The 27,854-nt window shown below is 36.5% G+C and overlaps 1 protein-coding gene across 3 annotated transcripts in view; it reads right to left on the reverse strand.

The window, feature by feature from the left end:
- ERO1B (endoplasmic reticulum oxidoreductase 1 beta) overlaps positions 1 to 27,854 on the reverse strand; it is a 64,190-nt gene that overhangs the window by 13,897 nt on the left and 22,439 nt on the right. For 2 of the 3 annotated variants that reach the window (XM_004271554.4, XM_033431287.2), the window contains exons 4-10: positions 24,635 to 24,676; positions 22,918 to 23,000; positions 17,641 to 17,714; positions 11,890 to 12,010; positions 11,706 to 11,752; positions 4,291 to 4,302; positions 2,391 to 2,417 (exon numbers count right to left, since the gene is read on the reverse strand). In XM_004271554.4, coding sequence (XP_004271602.2) covers positions 2,391 to 2,417; positions 4,291 to 4,302; positions 11,706 to 11,752; positions 11,890 to 12,010; positions 17,641 to 17,714; positions 22,918 to 23,000; positions 24,635 to 24,676 — 406 coding nt within the window. The remainder of the gene's footprint in view (positions 1 to 2,390; positions 2,418 to 4,290; positions 4,303 to 11,705; positions 11,753 to 11,889; positions 12,011 to 17,640; positions 17,715 to 22,917; positions 23,001 to 24,634; positions 24,677 to 27,854) is intronic. The other variant, XM_033431282.2, reaches the window with a different exon arrangement.

Here is a 27,854-nt window from a genome sequence, read left to right on the forward strand (position 1 = left end):
AACTTACTTTCCGTTTATGTTCTACCATAGATGGCTCTGAAGCAAGTAGCTTCTAATAGGAAAAAATAATTATTTTGAGATCTCATTCCCTAATTCAAAATTCTTCCTAGAACATTCTCATCACCACGGATAGAGACCAAAAGGTAGAAATTCAGTTCTATTTTGTGGCTTCTTCATAAAAGTATATGGCCAAATTTGAATGCTTATGGTAACAAGGGATATAAACAATATGAATAACTGTGATAAAACATTAGGTATTAACTTCTCTAGTAAAACTTTTAATCAAATCTGTTATCAAGTACCAAAATGATCAGATTTGAAGTTCACTTCCTCTTCCTTCCAACCTACTTCTCTAAGCAGTAAAATATCTAAAGACAAGAGAAGGGAAAACAGGCAAAGCAAAGCTCATGAAAATTCATATGCCTAAAAATGAGAACATGAAAACCAGGAGGGAATTCTAATTTGCAAAGCCCACAAAGCCCCTTACCTAAAAGGGGATGGGTGGTAAGAGGGAAGGAAGGAGTAGACCTGTACTTCTGTAAACTGTGAAAATTAGGTAACTTCAAGCAAAATCTTAATAATAAAAGATGAGCCAAGTGAATGCACCAAGAAGACACACAACACTCTTAGCAGAAAGTGCTGGATAGGTGCTCCCTGCCTGCGGTCTGCTGCCAGCCCTAATGCCTGGCAAATCCAACTATTCAATTTAGAAAGTGGTTCTCCTCTTCCTCTTCTGGATTTAATTTCATTCAAATTCATTTTCATCAACTGAATTACAGGACACCAATATATAACTTTTTCTCTCACAAAAGGGCTAGATATATTGTTAACACTATTATTTGGCATTTGTACACTGTTTAGTGATTTTCGAAGCAGTTTTCACAGGCATCATCTACACTCACAGTGTAGGTAAGCTGGATGGCTGGTGCCACTCTCGTGCCCCAGATCAGGAAACTGAATCTCAGAAAAGTTGCCTACAAATAGGAGTTCTCGCTGGACTGTGTATCAATATTCAGAGACTCCCATCAATAGGATACTAGGAGAGTGGTTGATATAGTATACCCTAGAATCCGATACTGCCCATAAAGTTCATTCTCATCCTCCATTATCAATATGCAGAGTCTCTGACCACCTCTTTTAACCTAAATACTGCTTTCCACAATTTGTGCTCTTAAAATAAAGTTAATTAAACAAAGATAACCATCTCTTCCCACATTGGCCATTTATCAATATAATTCCTAGCAGTACCTGCACATCAAAAATAGTTCATTGGGCTTCCCTGGTGGCACAGTAGATAGGAATCTGCCTGCCAATGTGGGGGACACAGGTTCGATCCCTGGTCCAGGAAGAGCCCACATGTCACAGAACAACTAAGCCCGGGTGCCACAACTACTGAGCCTGAGCTCTAGAGCCCGCGAGCCACAACTACTGAGCCCACGTGCCACAACTACCTGAAGCCCGCGTGCCTAGAGCCCGTGCTCCACAAGAGAAGCCACTGCAATGAGAAGCCCATGCTCCGCAACTGGAGAAAGCCCGTGTGCAGCAACGAAGGCCCAACACAGCCAAAAAAAAAAAAAAAAGCTCATTAAAAAATAAAGAGAAATCATGTTCATAAGTTAACACGACTGATTAACAAAGATAAAATGGAATTAAGTGCTTAGTTTAACTCAGTAGAGTTCCTATAAGGTTATGGCTATGAAATATCCATTTTCCAGTGTCATTCAACTTGCTTATCTTTCATTAATATATTTGAACTTTTGGTTTCATAAATTAATGGCAATTTGGTAAATTTTTTAAAAGCAGCATATATCCAGTTACTAACCAAAGTTGTTAAAATCCTAGAATGTTTCAGCTTTCCATTAATAACGTTTCATAATTTCAACACTAGAAAATATAAGAATGCGAAGGTATATGATATATTGGGATCTGTATTATTTTATCCTTTAGTTAGACAAGTTTAGACTATATGTGTAAACATGTTTAAAACCTTCTGAATTCAAATTCATCTTCCCTTAATTTCATATATAAAAAAAGTACTTCCTTCCAAAAAGAATGCCTCTAACTTAAAAAAACAGACTTGCATAGTGGTTACTAGAAAAGTAGTTTGGATGAGTATTACATACAGAATGGAAATAAGACTGGGACCCAGTTCTGGAACCCTGATGACCGCATCTGCCCTGTATATTTCCATAACACTGGTTTTTAGCTGACCAATATCCTCAAAATTTTCAAATAATTTTATCCTAAACTATAATAACCTAAAACATGTTATTTTCTTTCAAACATTGTCAAGATTTAATGAATCCTAAAACTTACAAATATATATTAAATAAATCAATTCATTTTTTTGCAAGATGCCAATAAATTTAAAATGCAGACATTAAATTTACCTTCTAGCCACGTGTAGAACGATTCTCCTAAAAAACAAAACAAAAACAATCAAAATTATACACACACACAGAATTGGGTTAAAATGTTTAAACGGTCATTCATAAATAAGAATAAATTAAGTCTATAAAACATTTCTCATGACAGATTAAGGAATATGTCCGCTGCTCATGTGTAATGGAAAAATAGGCATATGGTTCTGGAAGATAAAGTCCAAAAGTTACTGAAGTAGTTTTGGGAAAAAGTTCTTATAAATGACATTTTGACTTGTAAAATTTTTGAGAAAACTTCCAGTCAAAATATTATGTAAACCTTATTCACTTGAAGGCTTAAATATCCATAAGTATGAGGAGAAACAATCTTAAATTTGCTTTTGATAACCATAGCATTATTCAAAACTTCCAGAAAAAAGTGAATATGAAAATCAAATTATTAATTCAATTTTTCCTGAGCAATAAACCTAAGTATATTTCCTCAATTATCTAAAACTACTAAGTTTTAAGAGATAATAAAAAAGTTCCCTAAATTTTCAAAATAATTCTTGAGAAAAGTTAACGACCAGAATATGAAGGGGCCTTCCTTGTGTACTATGCTAAAAGAACTATTTCTAGCCCAATATTGTTCTGAGTGAAAAGAAAAATGGCAGTCAATAAAGATAAAAAAACAGTTAATATACTTCCTATACTCATCCTTATTTTAATTGCAAAAAGCAAAGCATGATGATAAAAACTCAACACATAGGTGAGTTGAGCAAGGAGTCCAGGGGATAAATTAGATGGTGGGGAATTACTCTGCCTCCTGAGAGTCTTCATCCTTAGCAAAACAACACAAACATCTTCCTAGAGAATCATTCATTCAACATACTCTTACTTAGATGATACTCTTACACAAAACATCATTCATTATCTCACTTGTTTACTCAAAAAGCCCCAGCTGCTAACAGGAAAAGTCTAGCTCCTAAGGTCCTCAATAATCTGGCCTCTACTCATCTTTCTAATTTTAAAGTACCCCATATATGAAGTCTTTCCTACTCTCCCCAAACATGCCTTGTTTTTCCTTTCTCAACTCCTTGGTCCATGCTGTCATCCAAGTAGCACACACTATCCAATTCTTCAGGCTTTAAACCAGTCCATCATTCAAGTCCATCTCAAATGCCACCTCCTCCAGTAAATTTTCCCAGTGAGGCAGGATCTGTTCTACCTCCGAAGAGCTATACCACCTACTGTTGCACTATGTATGTAATACTTCTTTATTATCACTTATGTACAGTGCTGATCATTCCCACTATACATATTTTTAGCTCCTAGAGGGAAGGCATGTTTTATACATCTTTCTATCCTTTACAATGCCCATCACAGTGCCCTTGACACACAGGGTAACTTTATTTTTTAAAATAAATTTATTTATTTATTTATGACTGTGTTGGGTCTTTGTTGCTGCGCGCGGGCTTTCCCTAGTTGCGGCGAGCGGGGGCTACTCTTTGTTGCAGTGCATGGGCTTCTCATTGCGGTGCCTGCTCTTGTTGCGGAGCACGGGCTCCAGGCACGCAGGCTTCAGTAGTTGTGCCTCGTGGGCTCTAGAGCACAGGCTCAATAGTTGTGGCGCACAGGCTTAGTTGCTCTGCGGCACGTGGGATCTTCATGGATCAGAGATTGAACCCATGTCCCCTGCACTGGCAGGCAGGTTCTTAACCATTGTACCACCAGGGAAGTCCCTAACATAGGGTAACTTTAAATTATAAAAAACATTCTTATTTTTTTGGTCACCATTGATTGGTAGCTATTTTCTGAAAAAAAGTAGGATACTTTCTTTTGAATTAAAAACAGGAAAAAATCAAATTTTGATCATTAAAGGCATTTCTTCTACATTTGAAGCAAACATAAAATGAGACTTTTAACTTACCATCATCTTCTCCTGAAAGAGAAAATAATAGACAGGATTTTAGAAAATGTCTTACACAGTTCAGATTCCAATCCTATTTATTTATGGGATTAAAACTTACTATGTGTTAAACTATTAATTATACCATGAACCTTGCTCAGTGTGTAGTTACCCTGTAAATAAGACTTCTTAATAAGAATATAGGCCAAAGAGTACAAGATTTTCATGTATGTTTTATGCAATAAATAGTATCAGAGAGTAACTAAACAATCATAAAGACCACCAGTTTCAATAATTAACAAATATACAGTCACTCCTTTAATCATTATGCACACAACTCTCTGAACATGTGTTTCCAGACTGGAGCACTTTTCTTTTTTAAGTTACTGCTCCTCGGCACATATTCACCTTAATAAAAGCACTTCCCAAACTCTAGTCAGTGAAAGCATCCCTGCAGGGGTTATGGGGCTGCCTAGATGTGGGGGAGAGGCCAGAAGGCTGGGCTTTCAGGCTCCACAGCAGCCCTGTCTTGATTAGCTTTACATGTGGAATTCTGACAGAAAATTTCATTTTTGGAAAAAAGCTGTTGGAAAGCTAGCTGTGGAAGCCAGGAATAGTGTGGAAGAAACACAGTTAAGAATATTAACCACCAAACCAGCTCTACAACAAATGCTAAAGGCACTTCTGAAAGTGGGAAACACAGAGAAGAAAAGGACCTACAAAAACAAACCCAAAACAATTAAGAAAATGGTATTAGGAACATACATATCGATAATTATATTAAACGTGAATGGAGTAAATGCTCCAACCAAATGACACAGGCTTGCTGAATGGATACAAAAACAAGACCCATATACATGCTGTCTACAAGGGACCCACTTCAGACCTAGGGACACATTCAGACTAAAAGTGAGGGGATACAAAAAGATATTCTATGCAAATAAGAACCAAAAGAAAGCTGGAGTAGCAATACTCAGATAAAACAGACTTTAAAATAAAGAATGTTACAAGAGACAAGGAAGGACACTACATAATGTAGTGTCAATCCAAGAAGAAGATATAACAATTGTAAATATTTATGCACCCAACATCGGAGCACCTCAATACATAAGGCAACTGCTAACAGCTATAAAAGAGGAAATCGACAGTAACACAATAATAGTGGGGGACTTTAACACCTCACTTACACCAATGGACAGATCTTCCAAACAGAAAATTAATAAGGAAACACAAGCTTTAAATGACACAATAGACCAGATAGATTTAATTGATATTTATAGGACATTCCATCCAAAAAGAGCAGATTACACTTTCTTCTCAAGTGCGCACAGAACATTCTCCAAGATAGATCACATCTTGGGTCACAAATCAAGTCTCAGTAAATTTAAGAAAATTGAAATCATATCAAGCGTCTTTTCTGACCACAAAGCTATGAGATTAGAAATGAATTACAGGGAAAAAAACACAATCACATGGAGGCTAAACAATATGTTACTAAATAACCAAGAGATCACTGAAGAAATCAAAGAGGAGATCAAAATATACCTAGAGACAAATGACAATGAAAACACGATGATCTAAAACCTATGGGATGCAGCAAAAGCAGTTCTAAGAGGGAAGTTTATAGCTATACAAGCCTACCTCAAGAAACAAGAAAAATCTCCAATAAACAATCTAACCTTACACCTAAAGGAACTAGAGAAAAACGAACAAACAAAACCCTAAGTTAACAGAAGGAAAAAAAATCATAAAGATCAGAGCAGAAATCAATGAAATCGAAACAAAGAAAATAATAGCAAAGATCAATAAAACTAAAAGCTGGTTCTTTGAGAAGATAAACAAAATTAATAAACCATTAGCCAGACTCATCGAGAAAAAGAGGGAGAGGACTCAAATCAAAAAAATTAGAAATGAAAAAGGAGAAGTTACAACAGACACTGCAGAAATACAAAGCATCCTAAGAGACTACTACAAGCAACTCTATGCCAATAATATGGACAACCTGGAAGAAACGGACAAATTCTTAGAAAGGTATAACCTTCCAAGATGGAATCAGGAAGAAATAGAAAGTATGAACAGACCAATCACAAGTAATAAAATTGAAACTGTGATTAAAAATCTTCCAAGAAACAAAAATCCAGGAGCAGATGGCTTCATAGGTGAATTCTATCAAAAATTTAGAGAAAAGCTAACACCCATCCTTCTCAATCTCTTCCAAAAAAACTGCAGAGGAAGGAACACTCCCAAACTCATTCTATGAGGCCACCATCACCCTGACACCAAAATCAAACAAAGATACTACAAAAAAAGAAAACTACAGATCAATATCACTGATGAATACAGATGCAAAAATCCTCAACAAAAATAACAGAATCCAACAATACATTAAAAGGATAAAACACCATGATCAAGTGGGATTTATCCCAGGGATGCAAGGATTCTTCAATATATGCAAATCAATCAGTGTGGTACACCATATCAACACACTGAAGAGTAAAAACCATATGATCATCTCAACAATGCAGAAAAAGCTTTTGACAAAATTCAACACCCTTTTATGAAAAAAACTCTCCAGAAAGTGAGCACAGAGGGAACCGACCTCAACATAATAAAGGCCATATATGACAAACCCACAGCAAACATCATTTGCAACAGTGAAAACCTGAAAGCATTTCCTCTAAGATCAGGAACAAGACAAGGCTGCCCACTCTCACCACTATTATTCAACATAGTTTTGGAAGTCCTAGCCACAGCATCAGAGAAGAAAAAGAAATAAAAGGAATACAAATTGGAAAAGAAGAAGTAAAACTGTCACTGTTTGCAGACGACATGATACTACATACAGAGAATCCTAAAGATGCCACCAGAAAACTACTAGAGCTAATCAATGAATTTGGTAAAGTTGCAGGATAGAAAATTAATGCACAGAAATCTCTTGCATTCCTATATGCTAACGATGAAAAATCTGAAAGAGAAATTAAGGAAACACTCCCATTTACCACTGCAACAAAAAGAATAAAATACCTAGGAATAAATCTACCTAGGGAGACAAAAGACTTGTATGCAGAAAACTATAAGACACTGATGAAAGAAATTAAAGATAATACCAACAGATGGAGAGATCTACCATATTCTTGGACTGGAAGAATCAATATTGTGAAAATGACTATACCACCCAAAGCAATCTACAGATTCAATGCAATCCCTATCAAATTACCAATGGCATTTTTATAGAACTAGAACAAAAAATCTTAAAATTTGTATGGAGACACAAAAGACCCCGAATAGCCAAACCAGTCTTGAGGGAAAAAAGTGGAGCTGGAGGAATCAGACTCCGACTTCAGACTATACTACAAAGCTACAGTAATCGAGACAATATGGTACTGGCACAAAAACAGAAATATAGATCAATGGAACAGGATAGAAAGCCCAGAGATAAACCCATGCACCTACGGTCAACTAATCTATGACAAAGGGAGCAAGGATATACAATGGAGAAAAGACAGTCTCTTCAATAAGTGGTGCTGGGAAAACTGGACAGCTACATGTAAAAGAATGAAATTAGAACACTCCCTAACACCATACACAAAAATAAACTCAAAATGGATGAGAGACCTAAATGTAAGACCGGACACTATAAAACTCTTAAGAGGATAACATAGGAAGAACACTCTTTGACATAAATCACAGCAAGATCTTTTTTGATTGCCTCCCAGAGTAATGGAAATAAAAACAAAAATAAACAAATGGGACCTAATGAAACTTAAAACCTTCTGCACAGCAAAGGAAACCATAAACAAGACAAAAAGACAACCCTCAGAATGGGAGAAAATATTTGCAAACAAATCAACGGACAAAGGATTAATCTCCAAAATATATAAACAGCTCATGCAGCTCAATATTAAAAAAACAACCCAATCCAAAAATGGGCAGAAGACCTAAATAGACATTTTTCCAAAGAAGATATACAGATGGCCAAGAAGCACATGAAAAGCTGCTCAACATCACTAATTATTAGAAAATGCAAATCAGAACTACAATGTGGTATCACCTCACACCAGTTAGAATGGACATCATCAGAAAATCTACAAACAACAAATGCTGGAGAGTGTGGAGAAAAGGGAACCCTCTTGCACTGTTGGTGGGAATGTAAATTGATACAGCCACTATGCAGAACAGTATGGAGGTTCCTTAAAAACCTAAAAATAGAATTACCATATTACCCAGCAATCTCACTACTGGGCCTAAACCCAGAGAAAACCATAATTCAAAAAGAGACATGCACCCCAATGTTCATTGCAGCACTATTTACAATAGCCAGGTCATGGAAGCAACCTAAAAGCCCGTCGACAGACGAATGGATAAAGAAGATGTGGTACATATATACAATGGAATATTACTCAGCCATAAAAAGGAATGAAATTGGGTCATTTATAGAGACGTGGATGGATCCAGAGACTGTCATACAGAGTGAAGTAAGTCAGAAAGAAAAAAACAAGTATCGTATATTAACGCATATATGTGGAACCTAGAAAAATGGTACAGATGAACCAGTTTGCAGGGCAGAAAGTGAGACACAGATGTAGAGAACAAACGTATGGACACCAAGGGGGGAAAGCAGCAGCGGGTGGTGGTGTGATGAATTGGGAGACTGGGATTGACATGTATACACTGATGTGTATAAAATGGATGACTAATAAGAACCTGCTGTGTAAAAAAATAAAATTCAAAAAAAATATTAAACAGCTGTTAATCGACAATTGGCAGTTTCAGTGGAGAAAGCGTATAAACAGCATTAGTGAGAACTATTGCATTACTTCCTGGGGTACCCACTTTTCACCCAGGACCCACTCTCTCCCTTACCTAGTCTTTTGTCTCCCTCTTCTACACTTGTTTTTTCTCTGCTCCTCTTTCCTCTCTCTATCCTTTTCTCTATGCACTTTCCTTCCTCTCTTCATCTTTCCTACAGCCTCATGTCTCTAGTTTATCATAATATGGAAGTGAAGTATTTCTTAGGACTTGATGCTTTTATTAAATGAACAATTATATTTTCTGCTTTAAGAGTAAGTGATCCATATATATGGAATATACGAAAAAAAAAACAACTGATCCTGTCCTAGGGGCAGGACAGGAATAAAGATGCAGACGTAGAGAATGGACTTGAGGCCATGGGGAGGGAGAAGGGTAAGCTGGGACGAAATGAGAGAGTATCCTGGACATATATACACTGCCAAATGTAAAATAGCTAGCTAGTGGGAAGCAGCAGCATAGCACAGGGAGATCAGCTCGGTGCTTTGTGACCACCTAAAGGGGTGGGATAGGGAGGGTGGGAGGGAGACACAAGAGGGAGGGGATATGGGGAGATATGTATACAGATAGCTGATTCACTGTTATACAGCAGAAACTAACACAACACTGTAAAGCAATTATACTCCAATAAAGATGTTAAAAAAAAGGGCTTCCCTGGTGATACAGTGGTTAGGAATCTGCCTGACAGTGCAGGGGACACGGGTTCAAGCCCTGGTCGGGAAGATCCCACATGCCGCGGATCAACAAAGCCCGTACACCACAACTGAGCCTGCGCTCTAGAACCCGCGAGCCACAACTACTGAAGCCTGCACGCCTAGAGCCCGTGCTCCGCAACGAGAGGCCACCACAATGACAAGCCTGTGCATTGCAACGAACAGTAGCCCCCATTTGCCACAACTAGAGAAAGCCCGCGCACAGTAATGATGACCCAGCACAGTCAAAAAAACAGATGTAAAAAAAAAAAGAGGGCTTCCCTGGTGGCACAGTGGTTGAAGTCCGCCTGCCGATGCGGGGGACATGGGTTCGTGCCCCGGTCCGGGAAGATCCCACATGCCGCAGAGCGGCTGGGCCCGTGAGCCATGGCCGCTGGGCCTGCGCGTCCGGAGCCTGTGCTCCGCAACGGGAGAGGCCACAACAGTGAGAGGCCCGCGTACCGCAAAAAAAAAAAAAAAAAAAAAAAAAAAAAGAGTAAGTGATCATAGAAAAGGTCTGAAAGGACACTTTCCAAACTCTGTACTACGGAAAAGAAAAAGTGTGTGGAGGTAGGGGTGGGGGAAGCATTCCCTTTTTACTTTATGTAACTTTTGCATTGTTTCAATTTTTATAAAATCTTGTATAATAAAAACATTTAAGTTGAAAATGGAAAAGTTATGAGGTAAAAGTAGTAAAAAAAGACAAAGGATAAGAAGCCATGCACACCTTCTTCACACTTCGATTATCTTGCCCAAGCAGTTTCAGGATGAATTTGGGAAAACTACTGGCCATACTGTGAGTGCACATCTGAGAGTAGTCCATTCATCAAACTTCCTAAGTCACTCTGGTTCTGAGAAATGCCTAAAGAGATGAATCTAGACCAGGAAATTCAAGTTCCTAAATCAATCCTGGTCTAAAGAAAGCATTAGAATGGCACGTCAGTCACAGGGCTGCTCCCAGGGTTTGAGTCCTCGTTGAGAATAGATTGAGGATACGCCTAATAATTTTATATTGAATAAACTCCAACTATGTAAGATAATGCTGTCCCATAGAACTATAATGACAGCCATATATGTAATTAAAATTTTTTTCTAATAAAAATTTGTAATGTTTTCTAATATCCACATTTTAAAAAGTAAAAGGTATACATGCACTGCAGTACATCAACAATTTGTTTTGTGATGCAAGAGTTAAAGTAGTTCTACCAAAACAATCAGGTTCTGTTCAATGGCAAAAATATTTTATACTGCTTCAGCTTTTAAGTTGAAATGAACTAAAATGACGTAAAATGTAAAATTTAGTTTCACACTAGCCACATTTCATGTGCTCAACAGCCTGATGTGGCAAAGTGGCAACCTAACTTTCTGATACTTCTCTGCATCCTTCTGAATCAGAGTGTCGTGCATCGACCAGCACTTGGGCATCACCTGGGAGTCTCACCCACGACTTACAGAATCAGAACCTGTATTTAACAAGGCTCCTAGGTGATTTGTATGCGTACTGAAGTCAGAGAAGCATGCTATGAGTCACTGGTTCTGAAAGCGGCTGCATACTGGAATCATCTGGAGAGCTTAAAAAAGACCAACGCCTGGGTCCGAATTCCAAAGACTGTGACAACTGGTATGGGACAGGGCCTGGGCATTCAGATTTTTACCAGTTCCCCAGGAACCTCTAATATATATGGATTACCCATATATTCTAATTTATTTTATATATAGCTCCTAGTTTAGGGCCTGGCACATATCAGGCAGTCAATAAATGACAGTAATTATATAAAATGTGGAAATCTTGAGACCTAACTATGAACTAATCTTATACTTTTGATCATTGAAATTAAGCAAAAATATAAAATAGTTAAAAATTTTCTCAACATATAATTACAAAGGTATCTTGTAAACAATTTCTAAAAGCATGAAAATGTATCAAAAACCCACCTCGGCTGGGTGCCAGAGGATTTAAAGGACGATAAACAGATCGAGGTCTGAAAAAGAAAATACAAAACTCAAACGTAAAATGGTTTGACATTTTGATGTAATTTTTTCCAAGAGAAACAAGTATTCCCCTTCTTCCACCCTCCCTCTAGTCAATCCTCCTCTTTCCCCTACCCCCTCCAGTTACTTGAAACAGTTTTCTTCGTAGATGCTGTTCCACACTCTCCACGCAGAGGGCCCTTTATAGCCAGTGTAACGCTCAGGATTCAGCAAAAGGTCTACATACTGAGCAGCTGGAGATCTCTCATCTGAACAAGAAACAATTCATGAAACCATCCACATTTCACTATTTATCTAAAATTTACCATTACAAAGCAAACAGGACTATCCAAAGGTTAGAGAAATGCTACGCTTTCAAGTCATCTCCAACTTAAATGGTAGAGTGGTTAGCACACTTGTGACCGTCCTTGACCCAGGACTTAAAATAACTTGAACTTGAGAGAGGAAATATAACTCCTCCCTTTCTTTTGGACACTCAATGCCCTCTTACGGAATGTAACAGGCTTTACCTTATTAGAGGCATTAATCATTTAAGTTTTAACCAGTAGGACTGAAAAGACCTAACAGAATCATAACCTGTTCTTAATATTTTATGTGATTGCCCCCCTATGTATATATCTACCTAAACACATACTTGAAACATTTATTTTGTTTGCACATATTGTATCTAAAAAAAAAAGAAAAGATTTCCCTGATACTTTCTACTTGGACTTAGGAAGTAAATGGTGTAGTAACTTTGTGATTCAAATTCGATCATTCATAGAGTTACACAATGCTGTAGTAAAAAAAAAGTTACAAATTTATTTTTACCAATGTTAATATATTGGTTAACATATTAATTGGTTAACATATTGGTGAGTAGGCACAACTTCAAGAATTTATTAACACATTTAAAATTAAATAACCATTTTCTGTGTTGAAACTCAAATTAGTATTTACTAGATCTCCACTATTTGGACAACATTTTGATAGAGATCTCTGGGGGATACAAAAGATAAAGAAAAATGGTCTTAATGGTCACATTCTGGGTAGAAAAGGGAAGCACACGCTTTGCGATCTACAGAAAAATTATAATGACTATGCTTCACACATCTATGCTCATACCACCTATAAGCTGAAATGCTATGTATGTTGGCATGGATGTATTCTTTTATGCATATGCTTCCTAATTTTTGGTGTCACGGTATTAAATCAATGGTATATAGACACCTGACTTGAAACAGGGACAAACATGGTCATTAAAATATGGGCCCTCTTGCTTTCATTACCTATCAGTCAAAAATATTCATTGGTCATTCAATGACCGTAGACTGAGATGATCCATAATCTTAAGGGAAAAAAAAGCAGCATACTGATCCATACCTTTCAAAAACCACCTGATACTTTTGTGATGTATAAAGAGTACAAAGATAATCATAACGTATCATTACTAAACGAGTGGTGTCTAACTTACAGACAATGAAAACATGATTTTGAAGAATATTGGCTCTATTTCCAGCACTAACATTATATAGATATTCCACTAAATAAGTTAAAGCACAGAAAACGCTAACTTACAGATGGATGAACAGAAACTGTTGAAGGACATTTATTGATCAGGACTTAAAACAATAATTTAAAAAATCTTAATTGAAAAATAAAAATTCAAATCATTTAGTTAATGAAATATGGATTTTACAGTAAAATTTTAAGTTTTACAATTCACTAATTTCTGTTATATATTTCAAGTTTCTTTGAGCTGTTCTCAAGTTCACTTGCAAAATTGACTCAGTTATGTATATAAGCTTTAGAAATATTAATATCATAAATATATACCCATTGACATATACATGTATACACACATGTATAAAGAACGTATGTGCACCCACATAAGCCTACACTTACGTACAGTCATCTATGAATGTGAAGATTGAATTAGTATCAACCTCTTCGCCCAATTAAACAACAAAGAAAAAAAAAAACCCTGGATTCAAATATTAAAGTATATGGATTTAAAATATACTCTAAGGGAGTAGAAAGTCACATGAGTAAAATCAATTATATCAGTTTTTAAAGTACTTAAGTAAACTTACGTTCTTAATGTTCTTAGTGTGCATTCCCTTAGTTCCCAAATCAAAAGTTGTTTTAAAAAATTTAATACTTTTTCAAATCATGAAAAAGGTGTTTTGTTAACCTACAGAAGGTATCAGCAAACTATGGCCCACAGGCCAAGTCTGGTCTGCTGTGTATTTTTGTAAAGAAAGTTTTATGGGAACACAAGTCATGTTCATTTGCTTATGTGCCACTTTCACATTATTATGGCAGAGTTGAGCAGTTGTAAGAGAGACCATATGGTTCACAAAGCCTAAAATATTTACTGTCTGCCCATTTACAGAAGAAAAAGTTTGTCAACCCCTGACCTATACTGACAAGAATTTCATGACATCCACAGTGAGGAACATATGTGGGAGAAAGCATACACAGGCTGAGGTTCCCTATAAACACACCCATCCTTAGTCCCAGGGCCACCTGTGACATGATCATAATTAAATTGTTCCCAAACTATAACTTCTTTCCATTTGTACAGCTGTATCATATGTTCAGGTAATGCTCTTGGATCCCTATCAAGTCCTCCCCTCAAAAAGTTTTCTCTTTTTCCTCCCTCTACAAACCTGCTCCAAAGCTATTCTTTCTTTTTGACCATGCTAACCAATACCTAAGGATTCAAAGAATTACTACTGAATCAAAATACCTAATTCTGGGAATTCATCAACTTGAACCAATATTTTTTCCTCCTCCTCAAGTACACCTTTTTTCCCCAGTTGAATTTTCTTTTCACTGTCCTAATTTAGTGTTAGAGTTACGAGGCCACACTGCATGCTCTATGGTGCCAGGCATCCTTCCCACCTTCTAACCCATATATCTCTTAATATGTAATGGTTGCATAGGACAATTTAGCGTGTAAGCTTTTTGCTTATGGACACAGACAAAAAATATAAGGTTACAGACTCAGGATTGGGTCTACAAGCCTCCATCTCCAACGCTACCCCAAACTGCCACTAACTCACTATTAAAACATAATTTCCTCAGTCAAGGAGAATCTATAGTTTGTAAAGCATCCAAATAATTCTGATACACAGCCAGATTTAGAAACCAGTGTTTTAAGCAGTATTTTTAATGTATCAATGAACCTGTTTTAAGGGGAAAAATAAAAAGTAAAAATCTATCACACTGTTCAGGTTATTTATGAACTAACTACTTCATTGAGCAAATATTTACTGGGCATGAACCATGGCCAGGCAGTGTTCTAGGCACTAGGGATACAGTCGTGAAGAAAAAGACATGGTCCTTGCTCTCAAGTCGCTCACAATCTAGATGAAGACAGACAACATACAGATAAACTAAATAGTGTTTCTCACATAGTTCTTAGTACTCTGGGAGCAGGCAGCAGTGCAGAGATAGAAAGTGAAAGTGGTTACTCTTTTATGACAGCAGGCTTCTCTGAGGAGGTGACATTTGAGCAGAAACCTGAAGCAAAGGAAGCAGCAAGCCATGCATAAAAACAATATCAAAAAAAAAAATAGAGGTAGGGAGAGCGGCTTACCTTAAACCGCTGAATTATTTAAAAACCTATTATTTGATCTATGAGGATCATCTTTCCTTTCAAATAATGATAAAAACAAAACAGCAGAGAGCAAGGGTGTTTGACTATATTCCAATAACTGGGGTGAATATTCTTTAGACTTTTTGTTTTAATCCAATGATTTTATTTTATTTATTTATTTAGCTGCGTCGGGTCTTAGTTGCGGCACGCGGGATCTAGTTCCCTGACCAGTGATCGAACCCAGGCCCCCTGCACTGGGAGCACAGAGTCCTAGCCACTGGACCACCAGGGAAGTCCCTAATCTAATGATTTTAGATTACTGAAATAACTAAACAATGACTCCAAAGCTACTCTGATAGTATTTTTTTTCAACTGCAGGTAAAAAACTTTGGGACACACATGAACATTACTACCCAGGAGAATCGTGGTAATCCAACTAGTAGCATGGTTTCACGTGTTTAAGAATTACATAAAATATAAAAACAGGTGGCACGGCGGTTAGGAATCCGCCTGCCAGTGCAGGGGACACGGGTTTGAGCCCTGGTCCGGGAAGATCCTACATGCCGCGGAGCAACTAAGCCCGTGTGCCACAACTACTGAGCCTGCGCTCTAGAGCCCACGAGCCACAACTACTGAGCCCACGTGCCACAACTACTGAAGCCCATGCACCTAGAGCCCATGCTCCGCAACAAGAGAAGCCACCACAGTGAGAAGCCTGCACACCATAACGAAGAGTAGCCCCAGCTCACCACAACTAGAGAAAGCCCACGCGCAGCAACGAAGACCCAATGCAGCCAAAAATTAATTTAAAAAATATAAAAACAACTAGTTATTTTAATATGTAATCCTAAAATTTTTAAAGGATGATTTTATGGAAATTTTTATAGGACACCTCTTCCACTTTTACGATTTAAGAAGCTACTACTGAAAAATTAATTAACACTGTTTATACTGATGACAGATAATAGAACACATCAATTTAATCATAGCAAGCAATCTCTACAATTGAGTATTTTTTACTAAATACCTAAAGAGAAATATATACTCACAGAAATGATTTTTTAATCTGAAAACCTGTTAAATAAGCACTATCCAGAATATTTTAATAAAAGAATACATGAGAAGTTGGAAAGAAGTGACTATGAGTGTTAAACACTCAAATATAATTAGATTGACAACCAAAAAGCAAATGAGAGCAGTCAGTCACGTGAGTGCTTACCCAGGAACAACGGCTTGCTCTGATAAAACCGTTGCCAATTCCAAATATCATAATAAGGGTATTTATGAATTGCCCATTATCATATCGAAAAAAACTTTGTTCAGATTTCTTAACAATTTCCTTGCTGAAACCATACAAAACACGGTAATAACACTCCCTCTCCCAGCATCTTCTCAATTTACCATACTATTGTAGAAGCACCCTGTAATTTATTCCATTACAGACAGCATTAAAAACACAATTCTACATAAGAATCTTTAAAACAAGTCTTTAGAAAGCAAACCATGCCAGATGCTTTAAAAATTCAGAAGAACTTCTGCTGCCTGTTTTCAGTTATGCATGGTTGAACCCCAAATTCTTTTCTACCACCAGAAAATAACAATACCAAGGTAAAAGGTAAAGAGAGGCCAAATGAATGATTTAAGCCTACTCAACACAATTATTGGGAGTATTCTCCTATAGATAAAAAATTTTGAGTCACGTCAATTATTTTCTGTTAAAAGAAGTGGTAGTTACTACTGAACTACCATTTGTTCCATTCCAGGGGACTCTTGGAAAGAGGGCTGTGGGGAAGTCAAATTAGAGTCCTCTACGATGTTGGAAGGTATCTTTATGTTAGTTTGTTGAGACCTCCAACTAATTCGAGTGTGAACATTTCTATAACATGGTCACAGACCTATAACTAAGTGGCTTGAATTAGAGGTCCATACGAGGTGGGGTGTCACAATGGAAAGAAGACAGGTTTGGGACTCAGTCAGATCTGGGATTAAATCCTGTCTCAGCCTCTTGCTACTGTGTGATCTTGGGCAAGTTACTTTGTCTTTTTGAGACAGTTTCCCCAGATATAAAATAATACACACCTATTAGGGTAGTTGTAAAGCTAAGAAATAATGTACTTAAGGCACTTAGCACAGGGCCTGGAACATCGGTTCTCAATAAACACCATTATGAATAATAAGATCCACATACAACATCCTGTGTCTTTAAGCTATAACTCTGACTGTAACTTCACTGATTTAAGGGTCTTAAAAGGGTTAAAGTTAAAATAATGTAATTACAATAGTTTCTTTTATTACCATCAAGTTCACAAAAGTGATCCTGTGAATCATCATATCTTGCCCAGTCAATGAAAGCTTCTCTGCTTTGATTACTATGGGAAGGAGGAATAAAAAAGAAAAAGGATTAAATCTGGAGTTGAAAACTTTAACACTGTATTCTAGTGTACTAAAAATAGATAATCTGAGATCACGTCTTTATTAATTAGATGGTGTTACAAATTCAGTTAGCAGTCACATGAAGGAATGATTAAAACAAGTTATACGAAATACATATTTATTTCTGTGAGTAATTTATATTTCTTAACTATATTAAAACTATTTTAGCCCTAGTTCAATGATAACTACTTTGACCAGAAAACTAATTTACAAATACATATAAGACGTAGTTAAACATGAAATTCAGGCTGGTCTTTTTAATTGACTTAGAAATTGTAGTTAACTATGTATTATTTTTTCCTAAAGTAGGAATTAAATTTACTTTCATAATTCTTTTAATTTAAATTGCTTCTCTACTTATACAACCCAAAATACTAAAAAATGCATTTATAGGATCTTCCATCCAATGTGCTATTCCCTAGTAACACCAATGTCACTTTCATCACAGTATATCATTCATTTTACACATTATGTCACATTTAACAAAATCTATGTTCAAGATTTCTTTTTTTTTAATAAATACATTTATTTATTTATTTTTGGCTGCATTGGGTCTTCATTGCTGTGCACGGGCTTTCTCTAGTTGCAGCAAGCGGGGGCTACTCTTCGTTGTGGTGCATGGGCTTCTCAATGCAGTGGCTTCTCGTTGCAGAGCACAGGCTCTAGGTGCGTGGGCTTCAGTAGTTGTGCCTTGCGGGCTCAGTAGTTGTGGCTCGCGAGCTCTAGAGCGCAGGCTCAGTAGTTGTGCGCACGGGCTTAGTTGCTCCGCGGCATGTGGGATCTTCCCGGACCAGAGCTCGAACCTGTGTCCCCTGCATTGGCAGGCAGATGCTTAACCACTGCACCACCAGGGAAGTCCTATGATCAAGATTTCTGACCTGGAGGACTGATAAAGGAACAACTACACTCATTCAAATAAACTTTGACCTATATTCACTTTAACCTATATTCAGACCTTCTCTGTCTTAAATACATGATGGTAGCATATATACCATCTTTATTCCCTAAAGGAAAAAAAATGAGGCAAAAAAAAATGATGTACCAAGTATATATCAGGTATTCATAAATGTGGTACTGTCACAGCCAATAACTTATTTTGTATTTGAGAAGCTGCTGCATAGCATAACGACTACAGGAAGTATATAAGGCTGGCCGCACTACAACTTTACCAATAAAAATTTCCAATTCAATTTACCATGGGACTTTTTTTCTCCTATGGGAATATATAACTAACTTCATAAAAGTTAATGGAAAATTTTATATCATAGGTGACTCAGTTGAAATATATGATGCCATAAAACAAGAATGCCTAAGCTCTAGTTAGAGCTAAAATGATAATTACAGTTATGTTTAATCAGATAAGTCTTCTGCTGAAAATAGTAAAGAACAAAGCAATTTTGATATAAATGCCTATTTTCTTATGAGCAATATGACTAACTTAGAGGAACTTTCAGCACACTTATTTGATGAAGTTTTCTGGATTGTTTCATCTAACCCTTGCCTAAAGCCATGGTAGCAGAAAAGATATGGAATGTTAATCTAATGCTAATAGAGCTGGCCCAGGTTGGTTTATAAACAAGTTATAAGGAACCTTAGAGGTCATCTAGTCCAGCTTTTCTAAAAGTCAGTATGAAGGTGGATGCCACGGTACTTAAAGAAGAATCTCTTGGGCTTAACCTAGGGTTTTCTATCAAGACAGTGCCGTGAGTTAAAGTAGTCATCTTTGAAGTGGGAAACAGGGACAGGAAGGGATGGGATGGAGGGATCACACTGGGGCATGAGAAAACTTTGGGGAGTGCAGACATAACCATCTTGATTGTGCTGATTTTTGTGAACGTACACATGTCAAAACATCACATTGTACATTTTGAATAGGTGCAGTTTACTGTGTGTCAATTACACTTCCATAAAGCTGTTTAAAAATTACACTACCGATTGTCGGAGAAGTTGTGGAATGAGGAACTCCTGTACACTACTACTAGCGGCAATGTATTTTGGTACAGTCATTTTGGAAAACCATTTGGCAGTTCTTAATTCCACTCCTAGGTATATTCTCCACAGAAATGCATACCACATGTACCAGCAAATATCCACCTAAATATTTTGTGAAATGGCCAAGACATCCAGCATAATATTATTCAACATAATGTTACATAAAATAAGCCAGATACAAAAGAATACACACTATATTATTCCATGTATATAAATGGGCAAAACTAATCTTTACTCACATAACTCAAAATCATGATTAACTCTGGAAGGTGGTAATGGCTAGGAAAGTACATAATGTGATCTTCTGGGTAGCAAGTATATTGTTCTGGATGGTGGCTAATAGAGTTGGTTCACTTTGTAAAATTAAATTGGCCTTTATACTTAAGATTTGTATACTTTATTATGTGTGTGTTAAACTTAAAAGTTTAAAAAATTAGTAACTTCAGTTTAACAACAAAAATCCATAAGCAAAGTTAAAAGACAAGCCCTAACAACCCATACAGGCAACAAAGAATTATTATCAGATTATATGAAGAATGCCTACAGAATAATTTTAAAATGCACCCCTTCTCCAATGGAGGAAAAGATAGCAAAGAATATTAACAGGCAATCTACCTCAAAATCTTATGATAACTTAAGGCCCAGTCCCTGCATCACTTCTCTATTTATATTCTCTCCTTGGTAATCTCACTCAGGTTTATGGTTTTTAAATATCACACATTCACTGAATGACTCCCACATTTTATCTATAGCCCAGACCCCTCCCCTGAAATTGAGACTTGTATATCCAACTGCCTGCTGGACATTTCACAGGCAGCTCAAACTTAACAAGTCCAAGGTTGAACTAAAATTTCCCATCAAACTTGCTCCTCCGGTAGGTGCCCCCAGTTCAATAAATGGCAGCTCCTTTTTTTTTTTACAACCAAATCTTGTAATCATTCTTAGCTCCTCTCTGTTTTCATACCCTACATCCAATCCTTCAGCAAATACTCTCAGCTCTACCTCCAAAATCTATCCAGAATCTGACCACCTCTCATCATTTCCACTGCCATCACCCCAGCCTGAACTAAACCACCATCATGTCTTACAAGGATTACTACAATAACCACATAAAGCAGGCTTCCACGACATAACACCTGGCTCCCCAACACACTCTCAAAATCCTCCAGTGACTTTTCATTCCACTCAGTTTTAAAAGCAATATTCATAATAAGCGTCTTCAAGATGTTACAAGATCTCCACCTCACTTTACTCCTGCCCCCTCCCATCCCTAGCATCTTTTGATTTTGTCTTCCATTCCTGTTCTTGTTCACTATACTCCAGCCACACTGGCCTTGTGCTTCCTCAAGCAGTCTAGGCAAGCTTTGGCCTCAGGGCCTTTTACTAACCATTATGCATGCCTGGAATACTGTTCCCCACCCGCTACATGCCCAGGCAGCCATATTATGACTCAGGCCTTCATGAGCGCTTTGCCTGTTATCACTCTGGCCTTCTTGGACCAACAATTTAAAACAGTGCAACCACCTTCACCCCTAGCCCTCTCTCTCACTCTTCCCTGCATCATTTTTCTACCTGGCACTCATCATCATTTTATTACTTAGCACTAACTTTACTTGTTTCTCGCACATCTCTGCCTAGGATTAAGCTGCAGGAGCGCTGGAATTTCTTTCCCACTTACACCGCTATAATCCTAGAATAGCACCTGGCATATTGTAGGCATTCCTTTGTTGAATGAATAAGAAACCGGAATGCCCAATAAACAAGAGGAAACAATGCCCAAACTCACTAATAATCAACAAAATATAATTAAGGAAAAATGAGATCTATTTCACACTTATCAAACATTACCAATTTTTGGCAAGGATGTGGAGAAAAAAGCAAGTTCGCAGTGCTGGAGGCCATACATAGCCACACAAGTGTTTTAGAAAAGCCACCAGGCTATGTGAAGAACAGCTGCAAGAGGGCACGCTTAGGGTTCAGCAATTTTATTTCCAGTGTATACAAAAAACGTTAGCAAGGATGCTCAAGGTGGCATAATTTGTAGAAGTAAAAAATTTGAAACAACCTAAATGGCCATCAGTAGGGGAACAGATAAGCAAAATATGGCATATTTATATGATGAAAACAATTTATCAGCTAAAAAAACATAGAGATTTGTCTCATTCTAACATGGATATATCTAGAAAACAAAATGTGCAGTGTAAAAAGAGTTGCAGAATGTTAATTATCACGTTATATCATTTACATAAAGGAAAAATAAAATCATATACACAAACTATATATATATAAATTAAAAACAAGAACATGGACTTGGATACATACCAAATTCAGTTATCTCTAAGGAAAGAGGGAAGAAAACAGGATTGGGGAATAAACATAGGGGATTTCAAATTCATCTTTGGCATTTCTCTTTTCTCATAAACATGGTAGAAAATGTTAACATTTATTCATTTGGAGTAGAGGATATATGGGTGTTTATTATATTATCCTTTCTACTTTTATATATTAGAATTTTTCATCAATAAATAAGATACATAAAACTACTAACTTTATTGTCTTTAACAATTATAGTACATAATTACAAATCTTAACAGGGAAATTAAAAAGAATTTCTGTAACATTCCCTTCCCCACTCACAACTACAGATCTGCTCAGTCATTTTATACTGCATAATCTGAGACCACTTACAAATTACTCATGTTGGCCTTCAAAAGCAGGTTTGTACTTAGAGCAAATAAAGTCAACAGAAAAAAAAAAATCTATGAAACGTTAACAGTTACGTTAATAGAAACCTTTACCATTCAAAATGTAACATATAGATTGAATTACTATTTTAAAAAGACTAAGAGATTCAAGTTCCTTTTCCCATAATAATCAGGAAGAATGGACCCATAAACCCTGCTAAATGAGAAATCACCTAAATTTTTCCTTTTTAATAGTCATTATTGATGACTTAGAAATTTCAGAACGAATAAGCTAAGAGGAAGCAAAGCTATCATGAAATTTAGGATAAAGAGTAACTTTTTCCTTTCAAAGATTAGTTGAAACTTTAATGTTTAATCAAAATCACAAGAAAAACCAAAGATTTCTATCATAAATAAATAAAACAAGGGAATATTTTCTTAATACTACTAAAATGAAATTTACCTTAATGTGCTGTTAATTGCTCCCAGTTTACTAGCTTGTTCACAATCTTCTAATTCTTTGGTATTGTTTGCCACTTTCAAGTACTGAAAAGAAATTCATAATATGTAAGTTTAGTATCAATTATTACCTTTGTCTTTATTTCAGGTTCCATTGGCAGAAGAGTCAGTTTGTCAATGATGATGTATACTAAATATAGATACATCCTATTATCAGAATCCCTAACACATGGAAGAAATGCAAATGAAAATGTGTCACAAATTTCCACCTAATAAATAAGCAAAGACATTAAAAATGTAGCAATTTGCATTGGTATGTTGGTGATGATGTGAACTGAGAAGACACTCTTGGGAAAGTAATTTAACACTATTTATGTAGAGCTGTAAATATGAATAAACCCTTGAGCCAGCAGTCCCACTGCTGAATCCATATCCAGAGCAACATTTAAACACAAAAACCAAAACCACTTTAGAAAGTTATTTGGTACTCTCCTGTAATGTTGAGATAGGCATCCCCTTTGGCCCAGCAATCTTACTTCTAAATATAGACCTAGAGAAACTCTTACATATGTGCACAATTCCACGAAAGACAAAGGTGCCAGTCTTTCCTAATTATTAGATTAAGGTCATGCACTTTGGGCAGGTACACCATAGAAGCGATGCTATCATTGTTTGTGATAGCAAAAACCTGAAAACAATTGAAATGTCCATCAACAGAGGAATGGCTATTCACACAATTATACAAATATCTATACAACTGAATATTTTGCAGCTATTAAAATTAACAAAATCTACATATATTAGCAGAGATAAAATTTCAAAAGCACAATACCACGTAAAAATATAAAGTAAAAAAAACGTTTTTAACTTGAAGAAATACAAAATATAATATTGTTTTAAATTTTGTATAACAGATCTATATATTACTTGTGGATACATGTATAATACAATATAAAAAGAAAAAGTATCACAGAAGGATAGACATGAACTTCAGCAAAGTGGCTAGCTCTAGGGAGGGAGGAAATATAATGGGATTGGGAAGTTCAGAAGGGATATCAATTGTCTATACTATTTATTGTAGATCTGAAACAAAAATAAATAAAAGAGGGAGTGCAAACCAAAGACTGCAAAGGTAGAGAGCACAAGAAAATGGAGAGAGGATGCATAGGGAAGCAGAGAGAGAGGGTAGGATGATCTTTATTACATATGTATGATAGTGAAAAGCTAGAAACACACTGTTATTTAAAAACATATGAATGGCCAAGTAGATTATGACATACCCCATAAGAGGAAAAGGGTAACCTTTTAATGTCATTGAAAAGTACTATGCTCAAAATATCTTGATCATTGTTTACTCTTATACAATATAATCCTGAATATGACTGAAATAGTTGAAAACAGCTGAAACAGAAGAGTAAAAATACACGCCTGACAAAATGTCTGTTGATTAGGTAAACTGACACTGACTACAGTACTTTATAGTTATTCTAGAAGTTCTAAAAACACAACTAAAGTATTTCAAAAGAAGCTATATAGTTTAATTGTAAAGAATACACTACACCTCCCTGCTTGCTACAAAATTAAGGATTTGGGATTCTCATACAAAAATGTGTCCATTCCTAACTAACCATATCACGGTTCTCTTCAGCAACTACAACAAGCAGTAAGGGGCAAGTTTCACTATGTAAAGCAGAAATATTTAATGAAGAAAAGTGACTCACCTTATTAGAACTCCCAGCTTTAATTCCAACTGGAATTTTACTCTTAAAAGAAGAACAAAAACAAAAATTTAGAAAATGATATTTTTATTTTTTGAGATTTCTTCATGAATTATTAATGCCACTGTTCTAATTCAAAGGCTATTTTATTTTAGTCCATGAGGAGAAAATATACATTCATTCAAATGCCGTTTTCATACTACCTCCTGAGGTGAAAGGTAAACAACTGTCCCAATTTACAGACTTGTAAATCACAGTATAGAAAACTGAAACAAAGAGTGTCAAAATCAGCTCTAATAACTCTCAATGCAGTAATTAATAGGTTACATAATTTTTAGGTTTAAAAAAAAAACTAGCGAAATCACTTTTTCCATAAATTTTCTTTCCACAGAAACAACTTTTTAAAAATTAAAAATTATTTGAAATATATTATGCTTAATTTAAATTTCTACTCTAAGTTGACATCTGAAATTTACATACTTTTGAATTAATACTAGAAAGCAAGAGTAAGTTCTTTGCCAGACCTGTGGTTGCCAAGGGGAAGGGGGGGTGGGGGAGGGATGGACTGGGAGTTTGGGATTAGCAGATGCAAACCATTATATATAGGATGGATAAACAACAAGGACCTACTGTACAGCACAGGGAACTATATTCAATATCCTGTGAAAAAACAAAATGGGGGCTTCCCTGGTGGCGCAATGGTTGAGAGTCCGCCTGCCGATGCAGGGGACACGGGTTTGTGCCCTGGTCCAGGAAGATCCCACATGCCGCAGAGCAGCTGGGCCCGTGACCCATGGCCGCTGAGCCTGCGCGTCCGGAGCCTGTGCTCCGCAATGGGAGAGGCAACAGCAGGGAGAGGCCCGCGTACCGCAAAAACAAATAGAAAATAAAATAAAACAAACAAAATGGAAAAGAATATGAAAAAGTATATATACGTATAACTGAGTCACTTTGCTGTGCAGCAGAAATTAACAACATTGTAGATCAACCACACTTCAATAAGATTAAAAAAAGTTTCCTTGGCTCATATGATTAACCTAGGGCTTACCAATCTAGGTAATCTAGGGTTTACCAATGTAAGAACTTCACGTAGGTCTTTCTTTTCTGTAAAACCAATAATTAGTTTCAGGCTTAAATAAATCTATGAATTATTACAGCTGGTTTATCAAACACAATCTTGAGCAAAAATCATATCTGAAAGAGGCAATCCCAGGTTGATCCTCTGATCAATCCAGGGAACTGATTTCCAACATTTGAATCTATGGGCTATCAAATTAATTGCAAATTACCCATTAAAACTTTTTCATGTTTCATAGATAAAGTTTAGTCAAATATTCAGAATAAATATTTTTCTGTCAGGCTGAAGAATGTAAACAATAATGATAAGAAATTTCCCCCCAATATCATATAGTTAAAACGTTACTTGCTGCCAATATTTTATCATCTCAGTGTTTTCTAGCACCACTAACAGAAGGCAGAAGAGAGAAAAGTAGAAAACTCAAGTCAAATGTAACAGTTATAGTTATCAGACCCTGAACTTAAAATATGGAATACTTATTAAAATGCCCTCTCATTACTGTTGTCCTCTAACAAGTATAATATGCTAAAACCAAAGTACTAGCAGCTTTTTTAAAAGGTTTGATGCTGAATGCAGTAACCTGACTTAAGCAAATCTTAATACAGGCTATTGAGAAATATGGGGATAGGCACCACAGATGATCATAATGAATAACATAAAAATCACAAAAAAGAATTATTAAAAGTAACGATAGGGGACTTTCCTGGTGGTCCAATAGTTAAGAATCCGCCTTGCAATGCAGGGGATGCCGGTTCGATCCCTGGTTGGGGAACTAAGATCCCACATGCCACAGGGCAACTAAGCCTGCGCACCACAGCTACGGAGCCTGCGCTCTAGAGCCCGCAAGCCACAGTTACTGAGCCTGCATGTCCCAACTAAGACTCGACGCAGCCAAGTAAATAAATATTTTTTAAAAAGTAATGATAAATGTAAAGTTAATAACTAAAATCAAACATGAAATAAACCTAGTTGTTGCCACTAACAATATGAAGCAATCTGCAAATTACAAAATTAAGTGAGCCTCACGATTAAATTGGACTTCAAATTATAGAATGCAAATTGTAACTCTGTATCATGACAAGTTTGGGTTCAATATGAAACGCCTACTGAATTTTCCCCAGAGAGAGAAATACAAATATCCTCACATTAGTTGAAAGAACCAACATAAAGGGATAGTTTTCATCTCTGGAAAGAAAGGAAAGAGAACGACACTGGGAAGGGAATAGACAGAAATTTTTAAATACTTATGTTAGATTTCTTATGTTGGGGATTTACATGCAAATAAACACCTTCATTTATTCTTATTAGAAATTTAAGACTACAGAGGATAATCCACTGTAGACAATAAATAACTGATTATTTTAACATAAAAACAACTTAGAGGGGCTTCCCTGGTGGTGCAGTAGTTGAGAGTCCGCCTGCTGATGCAGGGGACACGGGTTCGTGCCCTGGTCTGGGAAGATCCCACAGGCTGCGGAGCGGCTGGGCCCGTGAGCCATGGCCGCTGAGCCTGCGCGTCCAGAGCCTGTGCTCCGCAACGGAAGAGGCCACAACAGTGAGAGGCCCGCGTACCGCAAAAAAACAAAAAAAACAAAAAAAAACTTAGAAACACATATTGTGCAAAACCGAGTAATTCTCACAACTGAGAGATAAAAAGGCATCTCCATTTAAAAATGGGCAAAGGATTTGAATAGACATTTTTCTGACAAATATATACAAATGGCCAATAAGCACCTGAAAAGATGCTTGATATCAGGGAAATGCAAATCAAAACCAAAATGAGATGCCATTTGTAAGCATGGCTAAAATAAAAGACAAGACAGTGTAAGTGTTGAAAAGTATGTAGAGAAACTGGAACCATCATACATACATTGCTAGAGGCAATGTAAAATTGTACAGCACAATGGTAAGAGTTTGGCAGTTCCTCAAGAGTTAAAGTTACTATATGATCTAGCAATTTCACTCCAAAGTATACTTGAGAATTGAAAACATATGTCCACACAAATATTTGTGCCTGGATATTTATTCATTATTCATAGTAGCCAAAAAGTAGAAACAACCCAAATGTCCATCAACTGATGAATAAACAAGATGAGGTATATCCATATAATGGAATATTATTCAGCAATAGAATGAAGTACTGAT

The sequence above is a fragment of the Orcinus orca genome, chromosome 14, assembly GCF_937001465.1.
Source record: "Orcinus orca chromosome 14, mOrcOrc1.1, whole genome shotgun sequence".
Classification (NCBI taxonomy): Eukaryota; Metazoa; Chordata; class Mammalia; order Artiodactyla; family Delphinidae; genus Orcinus; species Orcinus orca.